Source organism: Schistocerca gregaria, chromosome 1, assembly GCF_023897955.1.
Source record: "Schistocerca gregaria isolate iqSchGreg1 chromosome 1, iqSchGreg1.2, whole genome shotgun sequence".
NCBI lineage: Eukaryota > Metazoa > Arthropoda > Insecta > Orthoptera > Acrididae > Schistocerca > Schistocerca gregaria.
Window position 1 is genome coordinate 843,198,222 of NC_064920.1, and position 24,382 is coordinate 843,222,603.

General features: G+C 44.7%; 1 protein-coding gene across 2 annotated transcripts in view; it reads left to right on the top strand.

Annotated features, from left to right (window-relative positions):
* Positions 1 to 24,382, top strand: part of LOC126272445 (matrix metalloproteinase-2-like) — an 884,734-nt gene that overhangs the window by 581,390 nt on the left and 278,962 nt on the right. For both annotated transcript variants that reach the window (XM_049975331.1, XM_049975323.1), the window contains exons 2-3: positions 3,914 to 4,015; positions 15,499 to 15,686. In XM_049975331.1, coding sequence (XP_049831288.1) covers positions 3,914 to 4,015; positions 15,499 to 15,686 — 290 coding nt within the window. The remainder of the gene's footprint in view (positions 1 to 3,913; positions 4,016 to 15,498; positions 15,687 to 24,382) is intronic.

The window sequence follows — 24,382 nt, forward strand, 5'->3', positions numbered from 1 at the left end:
ACTTGTTAGTTAGACAAAAAACATGGGCCAAGCCAGCCATCTGCAGCTCATTGACGTCCTCCCTAAAACTTTTCAGGTGGGAGGCCTGACTTGTCGAAGATTTGAAAATTCTTTGTCGCAGTTGTCGTTCTCAGCTGGGTTTGTAGACAAGTCAGCAGCCAAGCAGACGACTGCCTTTAGGTTACGAAACACACGTAGTGAAAATATGTTGCAACGAAAATGAAATACCAGAACTATATATCAATGGATCACCAGGCCAGAGGAGGAAATTTTCAGTCAATGGACAGCATGAGGTCTGTCACATCCGGGTGTCGATTTGATCAACTGCAGTTCTTATTCAGGACAAATAGGAATTAGCTACTCACTAATATCGTTTCTGAAACTCTCTTAAAATACTACGTCTTCAATTATGGTAAACAACACAAAACTAGCCACTGCAACAGCATATGCACTCAAGATTCCTTTTATTATCAAAACGAATTGTGTTCGGTTACTCCATTTCAACAGTGAGTTTGTGGACAATATCCCTTGCATCCGCCTCGTTGGAATGTTGAAGCAAGAGAAAGATACCTGGTATAGCATTTTTTCGCAGATTCGCTTTTTCTGAGATCTAAATTCAAGGAGATATATATATAGAAATAGTGCTTTATCCATATCAACCATGAAGTAAAATGTATGTAAAGATCAGTAATGACACAGGGATAGATTGCAAGCTTTACTTCTAAGAGGAAAAGAGGCGCGGAAACCTACATCAGCTGGTACCACGTTACGTAACTGGTGCATGTATAATGTTTTGAAGAAAAGAATGTTTCGGGACTTAGAGAGCACGTGGTACGCAAACCCTGCGAAAAAACTCTCATATATGTCAGAGTAAAATCTCTTCAGAAGGCCACGATCATTCTCTAAGTAGTTGTATTTTATAGCCAGAGTGGCGAGGAACCGGTAACTCAGTTGCGTTGTCTCGTGCATATAGCAAGTTGCTGATTGAGACGCAGTTTGCTATTCACAATATACATAAATGACCTTGTGGATGACATCAGAAGTTCACTGAGGCTTTTTGCAGACGATGCTGTAGTGTATCGAGAGGTTGCAACAATGGAAAATTGTACTGAATTGCAGGAGGATCTGCAGCGAATTGACGCATGGTGCACGGAATGGCAATTGAATCTCAATGTAAACAAGTGTAATGTGATGCGAATACATAGAAAGATAGAACCCTTATCATTTAGCTACAAAATAGCAGGTCAGCAACTGGAAGCAGTTAATTCTATAAATTATCTGGGAGTACGCATTAGGAGTGATTTAAAATGGAATGATCATATAAAGTTGATCGTCGGTAAAGCAGATGCCAGACTGAGATTCATTGGAAGAATCCTAAGGAAATACAATCCGACAACAAAGGAAGTAGGTTACAGTACGCTTGTTCGCCCACTGCTTGAATACTGCTCAGCAGTGTGGGATCCGCGCCAGAGGGGGTTGATAGAAGAGATAGAGAAGATCCAACGGAGAGCAGCGCGCTTCGTTACAGGATCATTTAGTAATCGCGATAGCGTTACGGAGATGATAGATAAACTCCAGTGGAAGACTCTGCAGGACAGACGCTCAGTAGCTCGGTACGGGCTTTTGTTAAAGTTTAGAGAACATACCTTCACCGAAGAGTCAAGCAGTATACAGCTCCCTCCTACGTATATCTCGCGAAGAGACCATGAGGATAAAATCAGAGAGATTAGAGCCCACACCGGGGCATACCGACAATCCTTCTTTCCACGAACAATACGAGACTGTAATAGAAGGGAGAACCGATAGAGGTACTCAGGGTACCCTCAGCTACACACCGTCAGGTGGCTTGCGGAGTATGGATGTAGATGTAGATGTTCACAAGGAACGAAAAAGTGATTTAGATCTTCTTCTGCTGTTATAATAACAATAATAGTAATTACGTGTGACTCAATGGCTGAGTACAAGTCTTTCGATTGGATGCCACTTTGGTGACTTGTGTCCTCCTAGTCTATTTTAGTTATCCACCAAGGAGTTGGAATTCGAAGCACATACCGTCCATGAAGACTTCTCATGTCGTGCGAGGTGAAGGCAGACGGAATTTTTTTGTGGTCCGACCAGGATTCGATCCCACGACTTGCTTTCAGGCACGCGCTTTACCACTATACGGCCCTATCCGACCTTCTGGTGTTGAGTCCTACGAAAAAGTTGTTGAGCCTCTGATGCATGGTCTGTGGAGGGGACTGGAGAAGTTTCCGTGCAGGAAGCGTATCTCATGATGCATGTTAGGCAGCGTCTACCACATGTACAATTCGTAAACCACCACCTTCTGAGAGGTGTTGAGGGGGTTGGGGGGAGGGGGGGAGGGCGGGCAGGGAAGCAGGTTTCAGATTATAGCACTGCAAGCCTGTGCCGTGGCGTTACTTTACATTCTTTCCACATGTTGTATGCCCCGTTCTGGCGAAACGAGTCACAAGTCAGATGCAGGTACCACAGTGTTACTGCACAGATTCAGTGAACTGGTTTACGTTGTGCTGGACGAGATCAGTGATGGCCCTGACCTTGGTCATCTCGTACAGCGGACCCCATCTCCATCCAGGACGCTAATCTCTTGTAAGAAGGAATGTCCTGGCCGACTGACTGGCAGACTGCATGACTCATCATCGCTTAGCACAAACCGCTGCGGATAGAAACTCATAATTTGGAGAGGCTTTTGAGCTTATAGAATAGGCATCGTTTAAGAAGTGATTTTTCGAAATTCCACCCATAAGGGGGTGAAATAATTGACAGAAAGCTTTTTTGAAAATATGTGGCTATAAAATCAGTTTTGAAGCTAAAACTACGAAAATTGTTATCTGGTCTCTCTACTAAAAATAAAAAATTACGTGTTTCAGAATTTTTTTTTAATTTTTCAACTACGCGTTTCGCCTTATTTAGACGTCTTCAGGTTACCTTAATTTGGTATTTCTTAGAAGGATTCTTTAGTCATTGTAGCCAAACGGTATCGTCGAAAATATCAGGCCAACATCGCCTTCGTTAAACTCGATAAAAACTTTTCTAGATGGACGCGAGTGACTCCAAAACCTGCATATCGCGTTCTCGTTCACAGGGGCGAGTAACAGTATAGAAAATTAAATTTTTTACTGAGTTTAACGAAGGCGATGTTGGCCTGATATATTCGACGATGCCCTTTGGCTACACTGACTAAAGGATCCTTCTAAGAAATACCAAATTAAGATAACCTGAAGATGCCTAAATAAGGCGTAACGCGTAGTTGAAAAATAAAAAAATAAAATTGCAACCAAGACTGTTTTTAACCAATACTAACAAATCTGATGTTTTTTTTGTAATTTTTATTAGGGTGGACATAAATCAACCTCCTCCCATTGGTAACAAACGTTACTGAAAATAATCAAAATATCCACGGGTGTACTGCCGGTCTATAGTGTCCAACGGGCACAATATTTCGGCGATCAAACATGTTGGACACTATAAACCGGCAGTACACCCGTGGATATTTTGATTATCAAATACGCCGGGAGAGACTCAAGAATCACGTTACTGAAAATATGTTGGTGTTGGGAGCGTTAATGAAGTTACAAAGCCGCGCGGGATTAGCCGAGCGGTCTAAAGGCTCTGCAGTCATGGACTGTACGGCTGATCCCGACGGAGATTCGAATCCTCCCCCGGGCATGGGTGTGTTTGTCCTCAGGATAATTTAGGTTAAGTAGTGTGTAAGCTTAGGGACCGATGACCTTAACATTTCAAACACATTTAAACATTTTGAAGTTGCAAAAACTGTTTGGTCCACCTTTCATGCCCATTTTTAAATTACATTAAATATAGATGTATATATGTGTACATGCGATATGTGTGCTATATAGTGAGTGACGGGCGCCTTTTTGTGTGTTGGCAGCAAAACTACCTGATGCGCTACGGCTACCTGCCTCAGTCGGACAAGGAGACGGGCAACCTGCGCACCGAGGAGCAGCTCCGAGACGCGCTGCGCGAACTGCAGGTGAGTCACTCTGCTGTCTGTCCAATGTCTGCAGCATCAGGCGCCTCTAGGACAGAACGGAGGCGTGACTGAAAAGGACGCGCTTCATTTAGGGATAATAAGCAGAAGTTGGGCACGCTACTCCGTGGGAACTGTTTGGCTGCTTGCCGTCGTATGTTCAGCCCACAAGCAAAACGGGAATACACTTCAACATAATAGTTGTCCAGTGCACAAGAAGAAGAAGAAGAAGGAGAAGCACCCAGCAGGGGACGAGGAAACGAAATGAGAGTTCACAGCCTGAGAGCTTATGTGATGTTATTTCAGCGATTACAAATTCGAGTCAAATTACCAAAGAACTTGGCTGTATAAACACACTTATCAGTATGACGTTGCACCCTCCCTAGCCTGGATCCATGCCATGATTCGTTTGGGAATGGTGTACTAAAGCCGTTGCAACCCCCTCCTGCAGCAAGCTGGTCTACAGCTGTTGTAACTGGTCAGTGAGTTGATATCCGAGCTCTTGTCGCTCATCTTCTACCGAGGACAGTCATGAGGAGTACCTCAGCATCACGCAGGCAGGCCATAGAGCCAAATGCGGACGAGCATTGTCTTGCTGAAAAATAACACCACGATACCGTCGCTTGAGAGGCAACACATGACCTGTCTGTGCCACTAGAATTCCCTCACTCACTACCACCACTGCTCATACCCGATGGGTCTCCACACAACGACGCCAGGCGTAACAAAGATGTGCCTCTCGAAAACACTGGAATAATGGGACCCCTCCCCAGGTCGCCTCCATAATCGCCGACGATGGTCAACCGAGGTAGTGCAGAACTGAACAGAAGGTCTACGCTCCCCGGTCATAGCATCAATCTAGAAGGCAGACGCAGATCTGGAAGGGGTCACGATGTGCTTGGTGCACAGTGCGGCCATCTTCCCTTGTGGTGATGAGACGTGGTCGACCGGTACCTTGACGAGGAGTATGCCTGTCCCATGCAGTCTAACATCGGGCCACTCTCAAGCTCTGCTCTACATATCCAGATACGGCACGAATAGACCATCTGGACAGATGGAGATCCACAATAAGGCCCTTTTCAAACTCTGTCGGATGCGGATAACGCTGTATCACACGGCATCTCCGTTTTATAGTGATCACTGAGTATCTGACGCTGTTCACGACCCTTTTTTAGCCTACCGAACCTGGTAACAATACTAAACACGGACAACATTAATGCACTACGGTGGCCGTTGTACTTGTTACATAGAGGTTTCCAAAGCGGCGATGACGTCTACTTGTACGAAGTAATATTGACCGTGTGTTCTAGATGCTTCACTTTTTTCGCCAGGCACTGTATCTATGTTTTTTAAACTTTTTCCGAAGTTTTCAGTGTCCACAATGAAACAAATTTTTTTTAATGTAATGTAAATATATTCTGAAGGATGCGCCAGGGGGGGGGGGGGGGGGGTTATCTCGTCACCTGGAACCACGATATGACACACGGAATGGCGCCGTAAAAGGGTCTCCAAGCTCCATCCTACGACCAGACGCGTCAGAGGTACACCTGGCGGATATTATTGACTTGCTACAGGATCACAGATAATTTCATAACAAAGGCGCTCCTCAAAAAGAGTTCTGACAGACTGACAATTCAGCTAGACACGGAGCTTGCAGGTATATGAGAAGCTACGAAGGTTGCCCAGAAAGTAAGGCACCGCATTTTTTTCTTCAACAATTTTTTATTGAACATGAATTACACACACGAAAGAATGGTGTTTTATCTACACATCCTATTTCTCAATGTAATCTCCATCCCGTTCTGGCCTTCCTCCAGTGCGAAACAAGGGCGTGTGTGCCCTGTCGGTACCAACCCTTGTCTTGTGTGAATCACCTCCTCATAGTCCTCAAAATTTCTTCCACGAATGTGGCTGTCCTCGCGAATCAACATCAGCTCGCTGCAACATGTCAGGTGTGACAGTCGCGGATGGTCTCGCCGAAGGCTGCAAATCGTGGAGCTCCGCCGAACAGCCATTGATGACCTCGCCCACCGACTAACTGTGCTTCTTTTGACAGCAGATGCTCCATAGACTTTGCACAAGTATTTGTGAATATTCCCTACTACGTCTTCCTCTGCAGTGGGAAATTCAATGGTGGCACGTTGCTTGTAACGTACATCACCTACAGACACCATTTTGATACAGTCCTGCAGTTACGGTATCTGTCGGGAGCGACGGAAACTTGGCACGCTCACTCGGGAGACTTCAGGTAACACATATGCAACGTTTGGCATTCGTAGCATTATTTTCGGCTGAGAAAAAAAATGCGGTGTATTAATATCTGGGCAATCCTCATACGTTAACGCTGGGTCGCTTTCAGAGAGGACATTTCTTACCAAGAAATTTTTGTGCCTTGGCAGAAGAGGGCAACTAAGACGTATTAACAAATAATTTTAATCAAAATATGCACGGGTGTACTGCCGGTCTATAGTGTCCAACGGGCACAATATTTCGGCGATCAAACATGTCGCCATCATCAGGTGAACTGACGGACTGAGCTCCTGTGAACGCGCCGGCACGGAGATCCGTACGCGTACGAATCTCCGTGCCGGCGCGTTCACAGGAGCTCAGTCCGTCAGTTCACCTGATGATGGCGACATGTTTGATCGCCGAAATATTGTGCCCGTTGGACACTATAGACCGGCAGTACACCCGTGGATATTTTGATTATCAAATACGCCGGGAGAAACTCAAGAATCACAACAAATAATTTTATTGGCCAGAACTCTAAACTGGATAATGAGACTCCAGGACATAGACACAACAAACTTCAGACAAAACTAGTTCAGGAGTCGTCGTAGGTAGACTTTGATGTTATGCTTCATGAGAGAAACTTCACTGCTAAATCTGGTGCGTAGTGCTTCAGCATCTGCTGGTAGGTCAGACAAGACATTGCTAATGTGGCTCCCACCGGCCACGTCGCATAACCATCTCTCCCTGTTCAAGCCCTCAGCCATTGCCGCTCACAGGGGCGGCTCTTCTCCAGAGCGTTGTGTGGCCGTGGGCAAAAAGCCGAAGCGCTGCTAGACTGGTCTCCGCCAGTAAACAACATGCTCTTCAGCACTACCACTATGCCTACCGATGTTCTGCTTGTCCCTGTGCAATAACTAAAACCCCGGAGGAAAAAACATGAGATTTTCATTAAATTGCAGTTGTTTCGAAGAAAATGCCTTTTGCATGCTGCACAATTGCAATTTATATACAGCTGCTGCGAAAATGGCCACTACAAGAAACGTGATTTTCATTAATGTTATGAGTAAGTTATATTTTTTATTTTAGTTTTAACATCGAAAGGAATATGCTGTTTTGTAATTGTGTTTCGTAAAGGTTAACTGTGGTCAAAAGCAGGAGAGTTCTTTGAAAATAAAATGATTTTGTTGTACACTATTTACATTTCGCCAGCTGGCGCACATTGCCCGTTACATTATTATAAATGCGAAATAGCACAGTTAAGTGCAATTATATTAAAAGTAATAACTTTGAAACTTCCTGGCAGATTAAAACTGTGTGCCCGACCGAGACTCGAACTCGGGACCTTTGCCTTTCGCGGGCAAGTGCTCTACCATCTGGGCTACTGAAGCACTACTGACGCCCGGTACTCACAGCTTTACTTCTGCCAGTATCCGTCTCCTACCTTCCAAACTTTACAGAAGCTCTCCTGCGAACCTTTCTTTCAGGAGTGCTAGTTCTGCAAGATTCGCAGGAGATGCTCTGTCGACTGCTGATTTTAAGTGATCAATGACTAAAAGGTGGGACAATAAAGTAATGAGATTGATTTTCTTTGCAAGATGTGGCAACCCTGCAGGCTTGCGTAGGCACAATATCTTTGACCTTAAAACTTCCTGGCAGATTAAAACTGTGTGCCGGAAAAGCAAAGGTCCCGAGTTCGAGTCTCGGTCGGGCACACAGTTTTAATCTGCCAGGAAGTTTCATATCAGCTCACACTCCGCTGCAGAGTGAAAATCTCATTATAGTAATAACTTTGATTGAAATTAGTTAAATCCCAAATGTGTGCCTTGCAAAATCCATCAGTAAAATGTAGAAAGTTAATACGTATTATTTACGTTGGTGAAGTAACCCATCAATTTCTATTTGTTCGCAGAATGGTACAAAGAGCTTCATTTCTAATGTGTTCAGTGATACAGCGGTACTTTATGCTTTTGCAAACTATAATGTCTCCAAGGCCTTAACGTGTGCTATTATATCTACAGCCTGGTGACTTATAACTTGCATCCGTTTATTGAATCAACATACAGGGACGGTATACCGCCGAAAATATTAAAAAATTGCTTGTGAAATGGAACGGGCACTGTACTCTTAACTTTGTGAAGCACAAAAGAAATTTTCCTACTGAAACGTAAGATGTGTGTAATGAATCTGTTTCATATTTCTGTACGAAAATGTAAATGAAGAACACTTGAATATCGTAATAATATTGTTTCCGATATAAAAGTAACTAAATTTTATTTTTACTTCTGTTTTCGTCACAGTTGTGTTCAAAAATTTTTATTTGTGACGACTAGATTCGGACTAAATTGTCCATTCTCAAATGTTAGCGTACATTGCGTTTACAATTAAGGCTACGGTATGAGAATGGACAATGTAATCCGAATCTAGTCACCACAAATAAAAACTTTTGAGCGCAACTATGCCGGAAACTGAAGAAAAAATAAAATGTAATTATCCCAGTTGCTGCTGGTCCTCACTTCATAAAAGTAACTGGTCCTGTAATTTCTTTACAAAGCGTATCATTTGAAATAAATATCGTTAATTTGCGTGATAATTGTTTAAAATAGGCAGGTAGAACCATGGCATTTCAAAGCACAATTTGTCAATTGCGCTACCAAAATTGCACAATTTATCGCCTCGCAGTCCTCGTACCCGACGCACTCTTGTGTCTTGCTGGTTGCCGTATCTACAGGCGTTACCCGGATCCCAGCCAACATCACTGCCTTTATTGAAAACGCGAGTGCCGCGTCTGTTTTACCAAGTCTATTGCTTCTAGAGTCGATGTGAGCATTCTACAGAAGGTGGTGGCCCAATTGAACTCGGGAGAACAGCGCTTCAAATCCCCGTCCAGCCACTCAGATTTAGGTTTCAAGTGATTTTTCTAAATGGTGGATGGTTCCTTTGAAAGGAACATGGGCGGATTCCGTTCACCATCCTTCACAAACCCGAACTTGTAGCCTATAATCTTCCTTCCTTTTTAAACTATTTAGATTTAACAATAATGTAGTGACAGACAGTGCACGAACCACACAATCTGACAGAGTGAGGCGTACTCGTGATTAAAAACTTTTCCATACGAGCGCTGATTCATATTCAACGAAATACATATAAGCCCTTTCAACTGGCATTGTGCGATTAATAACTCGTCCATGTCACACACCATATGTATATGTGTCTCTTCACAGATAAAATTTTACTCGCGCTGTTCTCAGTGCGCCGGCACTCCTTCAGTGCTTGACAAAGAATGTTCTTCTGGTGTGCGTCTACAGTCGCCTACTGGTGATATCGGAGGTACGTTTTTAAAAGAAGCTCAAGTGTCAAGCGGCTTACAGAATGGTCACAAACCAATATTTCCTATCTACACATCACTCCTTGTTCACACTAAATATCATACTACTGCATCTTGCTGCAGATATGTTACTTTACAGTGTTCTACGCGTTTTAATATGCACATTGACCTGTTCGTGTAGCTTAATGCACAGCGCACTGCTCTGCGAGACAGGTACGTTGGCCAACCAGAGAGTGGTTATTAGGAACCTTAATTTCCGCCTCTTAAAATACGACATAGAAACAGTTAAAGTGTAATAACATACATAATAAAATTTACACGATTCAGAGGCAGAAGGCGAGCAGGACATTACCTATAGAGAGAAGAAGGGTGTCGGACGGCGAAAGTAAAATAAAATAACTTTGCCATATCATGAGAACAGCAGGTAATGCTTGGAAATAGAGAATAATTTTTATAAAACCAACGATTTCGTGCATGTTCATCAACAGCCCTTCTGAAAAGAGGTTTTAAGCATGTTCTGAAACACCTGCAGGTGGTTTCAACTATGTTTCACGCAGAGACCTGATACGCCAGCTTCTGATTCACGTATATAAACACGTTTCGAGGTTGGGAGTGGTGAAGTGGGAGGCAGAGAAGCGACAATATCCTTACAGTATTGCGGCAATATATTCCAAACTTTATGAGATTTAGGGAAGCGCAGTGAATTATCTCCTGTGCCCAAAGCGAGCACCCTTAGGTGATAGTGCTCGGGGAGGACTCTTTCGACCACCGGCTACTGCACAGCTGGCCACAACGAGCATGTTCCAGAGGCGAGGCCGTCTGTCAAGCTGGTTCCCAATAGACAGTAAAATCCCTGCCTCATTAAAATCCGATTCAGATGATACCTTCTTCCAGCACAGAACCCTTCAGCCTGGGAAATCAGTGAAAAACAATTATTTATCATAAGCACACCGGACAAAAATCCACTCCGAGTAGACATCTTGTAAAAACCCTGTAACACCGCCTCTTACTTTGATAATAAACACGGTTCGACGAGCGAGACAATCTACAGGTTCCTTCAGCTGAAATCACTCATCGATTATTAGATATCATAGGGAGACCAAATTGCGCGGATCTTCATTCCTACGTTTCACTCTGTATTCCAAATAGCTCCAGATATTTACTACAGGATTAAGATACGGTGATTTATGAGGCTAGTCGAGATACGGTAGCCTGCATGAGGTTTTTCAAACCAGGAAAAAGCGTAGAGCCTTCTAAACACGCCTGTTATCTTGGAAGAGAGAAGTGTCCACAGCATACTCATTATGAAGATGTCGAAGATTGGACAATCTCTGGTGACCGAGAGATTTGAAGTAAGCATCCTGGTTCGCGTTCACAGTGAGCTGAATGAGAGTGTCAAATTCATGTTACGGAAAACGTCCCCAAAACATCAGAAAACAACCGCCGGTCTGAGCTACAGCCTCGAAGTACACTGCGGGGTAAGCACTTCATCGTGTCGACGGTGCACTCTACGCCTTGAATCACTTGTAAATTAGGTTTTGCTGTGAGCAACGGCCTTTTGCGAGATACTCTATCGAAAATTTCAAATGCATCCACTTTCCTTCGGATAGGTTTTCAAACCGATGCAAACCGATTGTCCTCGAGATAGCGTGAAACCCGTCCCCGTTCAAATGGTTCAAATGGCTCTGAGCACTATGGGACTTAACATCTGAGGTCATCAGTCCCCTAGACTTAGAACTACTTAAACCTAATTAACCTAAGGACATCACACACATCCATGCCCGAGGCAGGATTCGAACCTGCGACGGTAGCAGCAGCGCTGATCCGGACTGAAGCGCCTAGAACTGCTCGGCCACAGCGTCCGGCCCCGTCTCCGTTCCCTGTCGTTTAGGATCTTTTCAGAATCAGTTTCTTCTCCGTATTACTCTTCCATCGCTGCGATTGGTGCATCGCAGACGCGTTGAGCGGTCCACGTTTATCCAAGAACAAATTGGACAACGGCATTCAGAGCGTGGTCACGGGCACATTCACATGTGATAACTCCTTTCGTTCATTCTGTGACGTCTCCACAGATTACTGCGCTGACAGCATACAACCGTCTGACAAGTACAGCGATCCAGCCATCTACTGCGACCCAAAGCGACCGCTGTGCTCTTTTAATGGTGTGACTGACATTCCACATCTACATCTACATCTGCTCTCCGCAAGCTACATTATGGTCTGCGAAGGAGGCTAGTTTGTGTGACATTATCTCTTAACCACTTTACTGTTCCAACCGCAAATGATCCATGGGAAGAACAACAGGCGGTAAGCCTTCGTGTGAACTCGAATCTTTCACGATCTCTTCGCGAGTATGTGTAGGACACTGGTTCACTCTCCTAGGTACGTACGCTCCCCGAAATGTAAAAATCGAGGGTACCGTAAGGTGAACTTAAATATCGCTAGAGTAGCCGTGTCTGTTTATCGGAAAGCCATGAAGATGTTACGGCTAGTGTTGGCCGTTTGGGTGGGTTTGCGCGTTGAGGATGGCAGCCAGGCGCAGGCTGAACGAGTGGCGGGGGTGGGGGGGGGGGAGGGGGCGGTGAGAGCGTGTCCGTGCACACGACGCGTCTGCGTGCCCCGGGGGCACACGGGCAGCGCCCTTCGCACCACAACCCTCACCCCACCCCTTCTCCTGGCCCCTACCCTGCAGGATCCACACCAACTCGAGCAGTGCTGCGGGCGCCACCGACACGGCCCCTGCTCTTCTTCACTGGCGTACTACGAGAACGGCGGCCGCCAGGAGCAGGTTCCGTACGCGAGAGGCAGCAGCTTTCCCTACATTTCCTAATTTTATACCCGGAGATATGCTTACTTCTATCACCTAAAATAACTTTTCAGTTCGAAACGTTCCTTCGTCTCATCTCCGAAGAAGTAGTGGCGAAGTATTAGTCAAGGTCTCGATCCGTACGTTGCCGGCCGCCGTGGTCTCGCGGTTCTAGGCGCGCAGTCCGGAACCGTGCGACTGCTACGGTCGCAGGTTCGAATCCTGCCTCGGGCATGGATGTGTGTAATGTCCTTAGGTTAGTTAGGTTTAAGTAGTTCTAAGTTCTAGGGGACTGATCACTACAGCAGTTGAGTCCCATAGCGCTCAGAGCCATCTCGGGTCCTTATTGAGTTTTCCATACTGGCCTTTAGACCTTAGTTTATGGGTATCGTCTTTCTCTAATCAGTATGTGCGGGGTTTCGGGATCGATCACAGCCACTGCTTAAATTTGGAGTAAAAATTATCAACTTCCTTCATTCTCCCAACGGCCCTGTCAAAGGGGGTGCAGGAGCAGACAGATATTGTAGACACTGCCTTGCCCTTCCGGTAGGAAACTGGCCCTAAAAATTGAAGCATCACCATTGATCATGAGGCTGCAGTCCGCACCCGGTAGCTGAGTGGTCAGCGCCACAGACTGTCAATCCAAAGGGCCCGGGTTCGATTCCCGGCTGGGTCGGTGATTTTCTCCGCTCAGGGACTGGGTGTTGTGTTGTCCTTATCATCATCATTTCATCCCCATCGACGCGCAAGTCGCCGAAGTGGCGTCAAATCGAAAGACTTGCACCAGGCGAACGGTCTACCCGACGGGAGGCCCTAATCACACGACATTTCATTTCATGAGACTGCAGAGGGCAACTGGAACAACTGCATTAAAACGTCAAAAATTGTATCCACAGGACACGTGGCCTGCAGCTGAAAAAGCATCATGTTGGCAAAAGGTTTCGAACTAGTCTCCCGTTCGAATTTCCGGAAAGGAACTGCAAGGGAAGCATGATTATGAGAAAGAGATTGAATAACCACCGACAGCATGGCATTCTACGAGCAATAAAAAATGGTTCAAATGGCTCTGAGTACTATGGAACTTAAACATCTGAGGTCATCAGTAGCCCAGAACTTAGAACTACTTAAACCTAACGAACCTATGGACATCACACACATCCATGCCCGAGGCAGGATTCGAACCTGCGACCGTAGCGGTCGCGCGGTTCCCGACTGAAGCGCGTAGAACCGCTTGGCAACCGCGGCCGGCTCTACGAGTCGGAGCGTGGAAGATCATCAAAGGTTTGAATGTGGTACTGGAACTAATAGGGAAATGCATAGCTGTGTCTAGATACAGTAGGAGTCAGTGCAGTGAATAGGAAAGAAAATACTAGTTTCTAGTAAATTGAATGTCGGGTACTGCCAACAGCAGTGAAAATTGGAATAATGTGAGTGCACTTTGTTTGAATAGAAAAGTGGGGCAGTGAGAGTTGGTGTGAACAGCTCACTGATAGAATCACTCTCAGCAGAATCGACAGAAAATCAACAACAATAGTTCAGATATACATGCAGACATCAGAAGCAAAAAATGAAGAGACGGAGTAAAGAATTACAGTCAGCTGAGTTACATCAATATGAGACAGATATACCGATATCAGGTTTTGGATTCTAAGGCGACCACACAAGCAGATATAGACTCAGCTAACAATTTAGTAATGGCGGAGAGAAGCCTGAATTTTAAGAGCATCTTCAGGAAGAATGAATGTGTAAAAATGTGGTATAATGAGATATTGGATAGTTAAAATAGGTGTATGAACATCACCGTAGGCATTTCAATTGGAGAGGAATGGACATCCTAGAAAACGGCAAACACTAAATTTGAATAGACAAGTGTAGATACTAGGAAACATTTCGTAACAGAGGTAATCCTTCACTTGATCGAGAAATGAAGAAAATAAAACAAAATCAAGACAAGAAAGGAATACAGCAATATAAGTCACATAGGGATGAAGTCAATAGGATTCTATCCGTATTTTTCAGCTGCAAACATGGCTGTACTCAGTGCACCCGAGGAATCAATTGATAAACGCCTTCAGTCACAATTTTTCGTGTTTTATTCAGTTGTGGTTGTGGTCTTCATTCATGAGACTGGTTTGATGCACCTCTCCGTGCTACTCTACCCTGTGCAATCTTCTTCATCTCCCAGTACCTACTGCAGCCTACATCCTTCTGAATTTGCTTAGTGTATTCATCTCTTGGTATACCTCTACGATTATTACCCTCCACGCTGCCCTCCAGTAATAAATTGGTGATCCCTTGATGCCTCAGAACATGTCCTACCAACCGATCCCTTCATCTAGTCAAGCTGTGCCACAAACTCCTCTTCTCCCCAATTCTATTCAAAGCCTCCTCATTAGTTATGTGAACTACCCATCTAATCTTCAGCATTCTTCTGTAGCACCACATTTCGAAAACTTCTATTCTCTTCTTGTCTAAACTATTTATCGTCCATGTTTCACTTCCATGCATGGCTACACTCCATACAAATACTTTCAGAAACGACTTCCTGACACTTAAATCAATACTCGATGTTAACAAATTTCTCGTCTTCAGGAACGCTTTCCTTGCCATTGCCAGTCTACACAGTACACGATGCATTTCGGACTCTGTGGGTCCATCATCAGGTGTAATTCGTCGTAATACATGATTTATTTGTTCTCGTGAATGAGATGAAATGCATATTCTAAATAATCCAAGAAAAGCGTTTGTAACGTTTTTGTAACAGTATCAGTTTTTTCCTCCATAGTTTTCAAGCATATCACTTCATCAAGAGGCACATTCGCAAGCACACGTTTTTAAACACTTCACAGATGTTTTTGTACAAAAGCGTCTGTGAAGTGTTTACAAACAAGTGCTTGCGAATGTGCCTCTTGATGAAGTGGTATGCTTGAAAACGATGGAGGGAAAAACTGATACTGTTACTAAAACGCTAAAAACGTTATCCCGCGACTTTTGTCGCCTCAGTGTATTTTGCCGTATCCGAAATTCACTGTCAGGCGACTAGCAGCACTTTTGTTGTTGTCTGTTTCTTTATTGTAATATGGGCCTTGCAGTTGTTACAGCCTGGTGTGGTGTGTGTCGCAGAGGTACGGCCACATTCCGGTGACGGGCGAGCTGGACGAGGAGACGCGCCGGCTGCTGCAGAGGCCGCGCTGCGCCGTAGCCGACGTGCCGTACCGGGAGCAGACGCTGCGCTGGGGCCGCCGCAAGCACCGACACAAGCGCTACTCGCTGCAGGGCAACGTGTGGCCCACCACCAACCTCACCTGGAGGTACGTGCCACCCAGTACCTTGTCAATGCCGAGCGCGCTAATCATGGACTTGGGGCGCTCAGCACCACTACCGTCAGCTCCCTTGTTGGATATCGACACACACATCTCAAACATTGAGCGATGTTTGTACTCGGAAGCGAAATTATTACGACGATTGTCCAGGAACGAGTATTAGCAATTTTCTGTAGACTGTCTGGCTATTGTGGATCTACCATATTACTTCCCTGAAGTGATAGCATGCACGATGTTGTTAGTATCGATGAAATCGGGAAATATTTTCCAATATTTATTTTCGTAAGGCTGGACACGCGTATTGTGTGTGTGTGTGTGTGTGTGTGTTTGTGAGTGCAAGTGCGCGCGCGAGCGAGCACGTAATCAAATTGAAATCGACGCAGCGTTTCTACCAGACGGGGCGCCGCTAGCTTTGCGGCACTTGCTGGTTTGGTGGTTTCTTCTTGCAGCCTACCCCGCCTTGGAGTTACGCCGTGCTCTATGGAGTAAGGACATCAGGAAACGAACCGAACAAGTTATTGAGGCTGCTGTGATCTGTGAAATCTGACGTATAAAGCGCATGTACGAAGGTCGTTTGAAAAGTCCGTGCAAAATTAAAACTACTTACGTGTTTGTTGTAAACCTTTTTTATTTTTCGACATAGTCTGCTTTTAGACTTATAAACTTCATCCAACGCTGTTCTAATTTGTTGATCCCTTTCGAGTAATAGGAATTGTCCAAGTCTGGAAAATAGCTATTAGTTGCTGCAATCAACTCGTTTGAATAAAATCTTTGTCCTGCCAGCCATTTCTTCAAATTGCGGAACAAATAGTCCGAGGGAGCTAAGTCTCGAGAATAGGGAAGATGTGAAACGAGTTGGAATCCTATTTCCATTAATCTTGCGACCACAACTGCTGCGGTGTGTGCTGGTGCATTGTCGTGATGGAATATGACTTTTTGTCGCTCCAATCGCCGGCGTTTTTCTTGCAGCTCGGTTTCCAAAGGGCCCAATAACGATTAATAATATACCCCTGTAATACTTTTACCCTTTTCCAGATAGTCGATGAGGATTATCCCTTGCAAATCTCAAGACAGTCGCCATAACGTTCCTGGCCGAAGGAATGGTCTTCGCCTATTTTGGTGCAGATTCTCCCTTGGTAACCCATTGTTTAGATTGTTCTTTGGTCTCAGCATTATAGTAATGTATCCACTTTTCATCTACAGTGACGAAACGACGCTTAAATTCTTGCGTATTCTTCCTGAACAGCTGTGCAAACCATCCTTGCAATACTTCACACGATTCCGTTTTGGTCAAGCGTGAGAAATCGTGGAACCCATCTTGCGGATAGCTTTCTCATGTCTAAATGTTTATGCAAAATATTATGTAGCCGTTCATTCGATATGCCCACAGCACTAGCAATCTCACGCACCTTAACTCTTCTGTCAACCATCACCATATCATGGATTTTATCAATGATTTCTGGAGTCGTAACCTCCACAGGGCGTCCAGAACGTTCAGCATCACTTATGCCCACATGGCCACGCCAAAAATTTGAAACCATTTATAAACTGTTCTAATCGATGGTTCAGAGTCACCATCATGTGTATCAAGCTTCTCTTTAGTCTCCTGAGGCGTTTTGCCTTTCATAAAGTAATATTTAATCACCACACGAAGTTCTTTTTCGTCCATCTTTTGACAGCCTTTCGACTTCCTTGATTCACATGAATGCCAAACACAAAGAAATAGACCAATATGGATGAAACTTGGTATGCGTTCTTTCCAAAGATGCTACTAACTAAACATGACCTCGATACGCTCCGGTGGAGCCATCTCTCGGACTTTTCACTGACTTTTCAAATGCCCCTCGTAATGTCCATTGTCTTACGGCAGACACACAATGTTGAGCTATTTCCAAGCTGCAAATGTTGCACGAATAAATATATGCTGATAAGAGAAGACGTTCGCTCTACTATTTCGTACAATTTGGAAGATAGAGTACTTCTGTCCAATTTCCAGCTCAAGGCCAATTGCATAGGAACGGAAGTCAACGGATAGAAGAGATGCGGTACAGAGACATGATAAATTTACCAGTTTGAAGTTCATAACTTCGGAGTTATAACAGAGTCTGAACTGGTCCGCATCCCCAGAAGATTAGCGGAACATCTCAGTATGTTGTCACAGTTATGTGGTTCAGCACTAGTAAAATCAGTTTATCAGTTACCTAGTCATCTATTAAAATCCACCAATCGTTTGGTATAACGTCCTTACGACACAAAAAAGAGCCGCTTTCAAAATTTTATGTTTCCTGTTTCCTCCTTGGGTGTTTAATTAGAGATGAGTTTAGGGCATCTAAAAGCTACGTTACTAACACCCATAAAAATTTTCTTGGAAAGTGAACCAAGATACTTAACAGGCTGATTATCCTTGAATGAAAATTGAGGTCATACAAAAAATTTCATGTGAGTCTCAGTGCCCTATGTTCTTAGTAGATGAATAGATTAACTTGATACCTTACTTGACGTAAGGAGAATCACCTGAATAAAAATGCTAAAATTTACCACTTACTAAAACAAAAACGGGTCGAACACATCAAACTTTATTGACATCTTCTCCATTTAGACAGAAGGCCCGGCGCTTAAGAAAATTTTAGAATGCATATTGCACAGTTGCCGTAGTCAACTAGAATAGTGGACAGTCTTCCACCCAAGCAGAGGGCAGCCCTTGTATCACAATACGAAACATATGCAGTTAAAATGTGTTATATCCGCAAACTACGCATTCTGCCAGAGGAGGAAACTCTGTCAATGTACAATGTCCTATTCGTAACATGGTGAGCACCACTTCATTCCATCGCATGCATCGGGTTCGCATGCCTGGGTGGTCAGTTTCATTGACCGAGTTTGTTGTTTACCTCCTCCGTTCATCCGTATTCCCACTGACTCGTGATCTTTCTGTCCAGCCAAAAGAAGATAGCGCACAGAGATACGGCGCACTTAATCACAGTGCCTCCTATACACACTTTCGCGGCTATTTCCTCCGGAGAATCATTTCCCCACGTCCCGACTTGTTCAAATCGCAAACTGATGATGGAAGAATTTTTCGCCGTCATCGTTTAGCCACCTAGACAAATTTCGGTGTAAAGCTCCCGATCAACAGAATTTGTACCAATTTCCTGGTCTAAATTCCAAACCTTTTCGCTGTCTCTCACGACTGAGGGCGTGTGACATTGCTGATGGTAATCGGCCCTTAGAATGGGGATGTTAAGCTCGGCTGTCCCCATAGTACTTTCGCAGAGCAGTAAGCTTTTTGCCGGCACCGGGTTTCATCATCCTCTCCCCACACTCTTGTCATCGTCAACAACCCAAACACGACAGCACTATTTTACACATTTATCAGCTGTCCACTCTCGACATGTACATTTACGGCACTAGACTGACAGTGATTAAACAGAGATCACAACGTTCGGGAGTAGATAATACCAACCGAATTATGCAGCTAGACCTATCTCTACTTATCGCTCAGCGAACAATTGTGTATAGATGACAGTGAAACTCGAAGGCTTATTTAAATTGCTTGCTTTCATTCTATTTTATCGTATGGTCTTATGTTTAGAAGCTACCCTGTGCATTCAGTAATAGTAATCTTAGCCCAGAAACCCCCTCCAACCTGGTCTGCGGTGTCAGTTTGCGAATTTCGCGATGACCGCTGTTCGGATCTCTCGGAAATCTAACTCTGCCCTCCCTGTACCAGTATTTCTTAATGTGATTTGTTGTTGAGAATAGTGACTCATTCTAAAGAAACTACAAAAGCTATTTTGTGAACACTAGACGGAAGATCGATATGCACTTGGATAACGCTTCCTTGAATTCTGTGCAGAAAAATGTGCACTAGTCAGCATGTTTAGTTTTCCACAGGCTGCCAGAGTAACTGAAAAAAATGAGTGATAAGCTCAAAGTACTCAAATCTATACTCCTTGTATTCTGTAGAGGGTTGCCTGGAGTAGCTGAGAACTTTTTTCTGTTATGTGTTATTTATTCGTAAAGTCTTTGTGTTTTCGTTGTTTTGTTAGATCTTTAAATATTTGTTTATTAAATTTCTAATCAGTATTCTGTTAACTGTGTACTGGCTCGTTGCATGACCAAGTAGCTCTGACTCGCACGCTCCCACAAAACTTGATAAACAAATAAATAAATGGAAGTCAATGTCTTGGTCACGTGCAACCAAGACATTAGCCTCCGTAATCTAATCCGTTAGAAAGGTCACAAGTCTCCTACTCATGTTCAGATGGCCTCATTTCACGAATTCTTAGTTTCACTTTACTTCTTAACGTAAACTGGCATATTCACGAACTTCAGGCTAGTTCGAGCCAGAGGTCAAAAGGTCCTATCTGCCGTATTCCACGTCAAGGCTTTATATTATCTTTAAATGTTCTAGATCCCACTGACGATGCCTTCAAGTGAAAAAGGCGAAACGCGTCTGTGAGAAATAAAACACAGTGCAGCAAGAAAAGGCGGTTTTTACTTACAAAAAAAGTCTTTAATTCACTTACGTATTGTGGAAATCGGCGTTTGTGAGTGCCAGCAACGTGAAATCTGCTAGTACTCCTACTGCTGCTGCTATTGCTACAGCCACTACTCTTACTGTTTCCAGCACCATACAAAAGGCAAGCGTCACAGACAAAAGCATCACCTCGTACCAAACCGGAATTCAAATAATTTCACTTCCTACCTTCCATAAGTTACGACCAGAGCTTCTTGTCTACTATTCTACGGTGATCTGTCTTCAGAAATTCTCTTCCAAAATCCCTTAAATGGTACAGGTACTTTCTCAGTCGCTATGACGCGAGACATCACATGGCTGCAGTTCACTTAGGAACGAAGACTTCACAGACTGATTTCCTCTGTGTTGTGGAGTTCCACAGCAAAAATAAAATCGTGCACGTCATTCAGAAAGCAGTTCGCAGCACAAAATATAAACAGAGACAACGCATCATTGGCCTAGAGTTTAGTACCTGACTCGGCACTGCAAATCAGACAGCAACATCCTGCATATGTACCGACGGAAAAATGACGTATGTTGTATGATATTAACTAAAGTTACTAAGCACATTTCTACAATATCTATTCAAATATAGCACCATTCGCCTAAAAGTGGCGCTAGTAGCCCCACTATGAGGATGCAAATCAGGTTTGCTTTGAATACACGCTGTAACGGTCGTGAGCGTTAGTTACCGTTGAGATTGAACTTAGTGAGTTGATGTCAGTCAAGAATGCCTTTATGGCGACAAAGATGCCATTAGCAATACCTCACTGAGTTTGAACGTGGTCGTGAATAGGGCTACGACCAGTTGGATGTTCCTTCTGCGACATTACAGAGACACTTGGTAGGAATGTAGCCACTGCACACCATTGATGGCAGCGGTGGTCGCGTGAAGACAGGACTACCACACGATCACGTAGCACTACCGAGAGGGAAGATCATCCTGTTCGTCGTATGGCTCTGCCGCATCGTACTGCATCTGCAGCAGCAATTTGAGCAGCAGATGGCATTACAGTGACGCAACGAACTGTTACAAATCGATTACTTGAAGGACAGTTCCGAGCCAGACGATCAGCAGCGTGCCTTCAACTGACCCTAAACCACCGCCATTTGCGCCTTCCGTGGTGTCAAGCAACAGCTCGATTGAGAGCAGGGTTGGCGTTTGTTGCGATTTATGATGAAAGCTGCAGTCCGAAAACAAAGGAAGTAGGTTACAGTACAGTTGTTCGCCCTCTGCTTGAATACTGCTCACCGGTGTGGGATCAGTACCAAAAAATGGTTCAAATAGCTCTGAGCACAATGGGACTTATAAATTAGAACTACTTAAACCTAACTAACCTAAGGACATCACGCACATCCATGCCCGACGCAAGATTCGAATCGGCGACCGTAGCGGTCGCGCGGCTCCAGACTGTAGTGCCTAGGACCGCTCGGCCACTCCTGCCGGCCGATCCGTATCAGATAGGGTTGATAGAAGAGATAGAGAAGATCCAACGGAGAACAACGCGCTTCGTTACAGGATCACTTAGTAATCGCGAAAGTGTTACCGAGATGATAGATAAAATCCAGTAGAAGACTGTGCAGGAGAGACGCTCAGTAGCTCGTTACCGGGTTTGTTGAAGTTTCTAGAACATACCCACCGAGGAGGTAAGTAGTATATTGCTCCCTCCTGTGTATGTCTCGCGAAGAGACCATGAGGATAAAATCAGAGAGATTAGAGCCCACACAGTGGCATACCGACAATCTTTCTTTCCACGAACAATGCGAGACTGGAATAGAAGGGAGAACCGATAAAGGTACTCAAGGTAACCTCCGCCACATACCGTCATGTGGATTGCGGAGAATGGATGTAGAGGTAGATGCCTCGGTGGCAGCGATGAACTTGTGTTGGTTAGAAGGAAGTCTACTGTGCGCTTGCAATCCTTTCTGCAACCTAGACACACTGTATCTAAATTGGAGCGGTGGTCTGGCGTGCGATTTCGTATGACAGCAGGAGCACTGTCGTTGTTACTCCACGTACCATAACTGCAAATCTGTGCTTCAGTCTGGTGAATCGACCTGTTGTGCTGCCATTCATAAATAGCACTCCATGGGGTGTTTTCCAACAGGATAACGCTCGACCACATACTGCTGTTGTACCCCAAACGTGCTCTACAGAGTGTCGACATGTTGCCTTGGCTTGTTCGATCACGTGACCTGTCCCCTATCGAGAACGTATGGGACAGCATCGGGCGACAACTTCAGGGTCATCCACAAAACAGCAGTAAATGTTCCTGTACTGACCCACCAAGTGCAACAGGCATGGAACTCCACCCCATAAACTGACTTCCGGTACCTGTACAACACAATGCATGCACGTTTGCATGCTTGCATTCGACATTCTGACGGCTTCACCGGCTATTAATGTTCCAGAGTGCCGTATTTCTAATGGCGTATCTCACGCTTACATTAACCAGTGAACTTGCAATGATAATCACTTAAATGTTTTACATAGACAAATGTATTCCCGAGATTTCATTGTTCTACATAAATTATTTATTTGTGTCGCGATTTTTTTCCGTCATTGTATATCCTATACGTATTTACTTCTGGAATCAACAGCTAGTTGGCATTAGCTTCGCTGCTTGTCGTTGCTGGTATTCTTCCACCCGAAATGTTCCTGCTGCCGCTGCTTCACAGGTGGAATTCTGCCCTTACCGCTGAGATGCGCATCCTCGCTGCATCTAGTTACTCGTGCAGCAGAACGGGAGCTGATTTCTCCGCGTGTCCCGGAATTACTGGCAACGACCGCGCGCCCTTAGCGTGGGTCAGTAGCTGCCGGCGCGGCTCAAGGGCAGCCGCGCAGAAGGCAGCGGCAGCCGGCTGTAAGCCGGTCACGTAGGGTGGCCAGCGAGGCGCGTACCGCCGGACACGGGGCACGGCTCTCGCTTAGGAATCGACGCGCTTCTTACTGCACGCCGATGCGGGCAGCACCTGTTAACCGCCAGCTACGCAACAGCCGGGGATCTCCAGCCACAGTCCACTGCTCCGTCTGCACTCTGTCACGTCCCGGTTTCAATGGTATACTTTAAGAGTTTAAATTCATCGGCACCTTACATCTCTATGATTACTCTGCAATACGAGGTTTGTCCGGAAAATCTACATCTGCATCCATACTCCGCAAGCCACCTGACGGTATGTGACGGAGGGTACTTTGAGTACCTCTATCGGTTCTCCCTTCTATTCCAGTCTCGTATTGTTTGTGGAAAGAAGGATTGTCGGTATGCCCCTGTGTGGGCTCTAATCTCTCTGATTTTATCCTCATGGTGTCTTCGCGAGATGTACGTAGGAGGGACAAATATACTGCTTGACTCCTCGGTGAAGGTATGTTCTCGAAACTTCAACAAAAACCCATACCGAGCTACTGAGCGTCTCTCTAGCAGTCTTCCACTGAAGTTTATCATCTCCGTAACGCTTTTGCGACTTCTAAGTGATCCTGTAACGAAGCGCGCTCTTCTCCGTTGGATCTTCTCTATCTCTTCTATCGATCCTATCTGGTACGGATCCCACACTGCTGAGCAGTATTCAAGCAGTGGGCAAACAAGTGTACTGTAACCTACTTCCATTGTTTTCGGATTACATTTCCTTAGGATTCTTCAAATGAATCTCAGTCTGGCATCTGATTTACCGGCGATCAACTGTATATGATCATTCCAATTTAAATCACACCTAATGCGTACTCTCAGATAATTTATGGAATTAACTGCCTCCAGTTGCTGACCTGCTATTTTGTAGCTAATGATAAGGGAACTATCTTTCTGTGTATTCGCAGCACATTACATTTGTCTACATTGAGATTCAATTGCCTTTCCCTGCACCATGCGTCAATTCGCTGCAGATCCTCCTGCATTTCAGTTCAATTTTCCATTGTTACAACCTCTCGATACACCACAGCATCATCTGCAAAAAGCCTCAGTGAACTTCCGATATCATCCACAAGGTCATTTATGTATATTATGGATAGCAACGGTCCTATGACACTGCCCTGCGGCACACCTGAAATCACTCTTACTTTGGAAGACTTCTCTCCATTGAGAATGACATGCTGCGTTCTGTTATCTAGGAACTCCTCAATGCAATCACACAATTGGTCTGATAGTCCATATGTTCTTACTTTGTTCATTAA